Source organism: Oryzias melastigma, linkage group LG12 (assembly GCF_002922805.2).
Source record: "Oryzias melastigma strain HK-1 linkage group LG12, ASM292280v2, whole genome shotgun sequence".
NCBI classification, from domain to species: Eukaryota; Metazoa; Chordata; class Actinopteri; order Beloniformes; family Adrianichthyidae; genus Oryzias; species Oryzias melastigma.
Genome location: NC_050523.1, coordinates 17,911,775 through 17,915,270, shown reverse-complemented (window position 1 = coordinate 17,915,270; position 3,496 = coordinate 17,911,775). Strand labels below are relative to the sequence as shown.

The 3,496-nt window shown below is 40.9% G+C and overlaps 1 protein-coding gene across 1 annotated transcript in view; it reads right to left on the bottom strand.

The window, feature by feature from the left end:
• The window catches only part of LOC112163111 (ephrin type-A receptor 5), a 67,721-nt gene extending 65,542 nt beyond the window's left edge, over positions 1–2,179 (bottom strand). Inside the window, exon 1 of the mRNA XM_024299280.2 lies at positions 1,396–2,179. Within this exon, the coding sequence (XP_024155048.1) occupies positions 1,396–1,495 (100 nt within the window). The 5' untranslated portion in view covers positions 1,496–2,179. The remainder of the gene's footprint in view (positions 1–1,395) is intronic.
• Between the last annotated feature and the right edge of the window lie 1,317 nt (positions 2,180–3,496).

Sequence of the window (3,496 nt, the reverse complement as noted above, 5' to 3'; positions counted from 1 at the left end):
TAACCTGCACAATGTAGCCGGGCTTTATGTATGGAGGAAGGATGCCCTGCAGACCTCCCCTCGGGAACACTTGAGTGCACCACGGCCACACATCAAGAGCTACTTTTGTGCATCTTATCTTTGGCCAAATAAATCTGTCATGTGAAGAATAAGCAAATTGATGCATGAGCCCTCTTTCCCGGATATTGCTGTCTAGTTGCTCCAAACCAAATAATTCATGTGGAACTTTTACAATATGCTGCAGACAAAGCCTGGGAACAACATTGTATGTACATTTTTTTTTAATTAATCATTCATGTTTTTTAGGGGTTTAACAATGAATTAATTTATCCAAACAGATTGATCTATCTGAGGCAAATTGGATTGAATCAAACAGTAATAAAATTGTTTAAAAAGGACATTATTCAATTACATAGATATTGGAAAATACCAAAATCCTCAGTCCATCACAGAAGACATCACACATGTTTTTTACAGAATTATAAGGTTCTAAAAATGTTCCGTTTGTAAGTAGAAAAACTTCACAAAACTAAAATGAAAATAGAATCGTTATTGATTCTTGTTTGCACACATTTACACTTAAAAGCTTGCAAAAAAAGGAGAAATCTGGAAAACTGTTCAGTACCAGGTTTTTATCTCTGAGTCACACTGATTGAATTTTTGACTAAACATCTCCTGAATCGATTTTAGGTCAATGAATCGGATCATTCAAATTGAACCGATATTGACTATAAATCGTATTGTCAACCACAAATTAAGATAAGAATCAAATCTTACATCCCTATTCCATTTACAATCAAAATGTGTTGTTTTTTTATTTAAAATTCTGCATATACATCTGATCAAAACCACAAATGTACACTTCTTTAGTATTCATATATTATTTATGTATAATTGATCGTCTAAAATAATAGTCAATAAAGTTTATTTTGTTGGTTTTATTTGTTTGAACAAAAAAATAAATAAATAAAGGAAGATCCATTCATGTTCAATTAGGGTTTTTTAAATGACATTACCCAAGACTTATCAATTAAGATGATCTTCAGATCATTTTAAAGGTCATTGTGTTGCACTGATTGGAGGATCTTCTTCCAAACTGCAAAATCTTCAACGACTCCTCCAGATTTTCATGTATTTATTTATTTAGTTGCCTTCAGTCAGACATGTCCTTCCCTGGTTATCTGACAGGAGCTGCTGGTGCTCAAAGGTCCTGCTTTTATGTCCAAACAGAGAACACAGCTGTCATTAATTCACCTGTTATAAATGCTCGCGCGCGCGCGCTCCCGCCGTGCCACAGATTACACCTGGGACCGGACCGGTGCTGTCTAATGCTGGACTGACAGCAGATCCTTGACCGATCAGACTCTACGGAAGCCCTGAGTTGCAGGTTTTTACCTTCATTCGCAGGGATGCACCACGACCCGAGGGAAGCCAGGCTCCAAACCCACGTCCACGCCAGCAGCCGAATGCCACAACTCCGCCAGCGAGCCTGCATGGTGCATCCACAGGAGGAAAAAAAAAAAAAAAAAAAAGACAGGGATCCAGCTGCGGGTCGTCTCTAAATGACTAGAGCGCAGGTCGGAGTGAAGCGGGGTGACCCGGGGGAAGCATCTGCGTCGCTGCTGCTCCTCTGCTCACACAGACCGGAGCTCATGATCCGCTGCGGACACCGGAGGAGAATGAGGAGCGGAGGAGTGCGCGCCGGGTTGGAGGAGGCGGGCAGCGCGCGCCGGGGGGCGGAGAGAGTGGATCTCCAATCGCGACTCCACGGCAGGTGAACCCCGCCGCCGCTGCTGCTGCTGTGGACCGCTCACTCCAAATCAGAAATCAATTCCCTCTCGTTTGTTTCAATTAAACCGTTCGACCTCTGTGGGATTCTTGTTCGAGTTACAGTCACATGTATGTCGGATTATGCAAACTAGGTCTGTTTCTATTGGAGAAATTGAAACACTAGAAGACCACTTTTAGTAGGATCTTGTTTGAAGCCATTACTCCCAATATGTAGTTTGATTTTATGTAGCCATTGTGTTGTTTAAACTCGAAATTAGAGATAAAATACACTCCCATCCATCCATAACCTGGCTACAATACGATACCTATCACGATGCACATCTCACAGTACAATACATATCGAAATATATCCAAAAACAGTTTTTTTTAAAGAGTATGACTTAGAAAAAAGCTAAGTCATAATAATGTCTCATAACAACAAAAACAGCAACGCTGACTGAACCAATGAAACAGAATATTTAACACTAGCTGGCTCTAGCGAGCATTGAGGTATACATCACTGGAGATTGCACACAGCTTTTTTCTATCGTCCAAGATACGTAAAGAGTGACGCCATAATGGAATGGTGTGAAACAATAAGAGAGGTCTTGGCAGAGACAATAAAATAATCATAAAATGGTTCATTTTGGGTCGATTTTAAATAGGAGAAAACTCCGATCACCACTAAAATAAGACCCAGGTCATGATATAAATATTTTTGTACAAAGTGCAACGAATGAATGACATTTCAAACTTTTCTATAAATGAATACATTATTATATAAGAAACGCAATACAATCATGGTTGTGATTTTATTCAAATCCACAAGCAGACTGATTGACACAAACTGTTAGACTCCTTGGTCAGTGTTTATAGACGTCTTATTGGATAGCCGACATCACCACAGACCGCTAGCACCTGTCGTTTATGGGCCGGTACCTGGTGGGAGCAGCTCGACCCAGTCCGAGCCGACTGAGAACAGTGCAGCTGAAAAAACAAAATTAAGACGCTGATGGACGCTCACAAATAATTAAATATTGTCTTGTCAGCATTTTAAATTGATGCAAGTGTCACCAAATGAAATATTGTGATATATCACCAAATCAATTTTCCCCTACTGGCTACTAAACACCCATGAACACAAAAACACCTTGGAACCTGTTTTTGGACCGTGGGAAGGAGTGCCCAGAGCAAACCCACGCATGCACAAGGAGAACATGCAAACTTCATATAGAGTGGTCAGAGTAGCTGCAAGGCAAAAGTGCTTTCCGCTACACCACCGTGCATCCCCACTCTCAAATTGTTAATCATAAGTTCAGAGTTTTGCTATCATTGTTGGGCTGCATGTCATGGTTGGCAACTGGCACCCTTTGTTTGAAGTTTGCATGGTCTCCCCGTGTATGTGAGGTTTCTCTTGGCGCTCTGGCTTGACATTTGACAGATTTTCCCTGTAGGTGATGTCACACTCGTGATGTCAGACTCACACAATCCAGTTCTGTTTTAGTGCTAGAAACCCATCCAGATCTCCACCTTCACCCATATCGTTCCTTTCACTAGTATGTTGGGTGCAGACAGAAGTAAAGGGAACAAGTCACACAGACTTTTCAGTGAGGTTCAAGTCTGCAGTAAATAGAGGGAACCCCAATGCCATGATGTTGCTTCTCTGAAGTCCATGGAAGTATTTCTGCTGATTTTACTCAGTTTGTTAGAAATGTGTCTCTTTTTT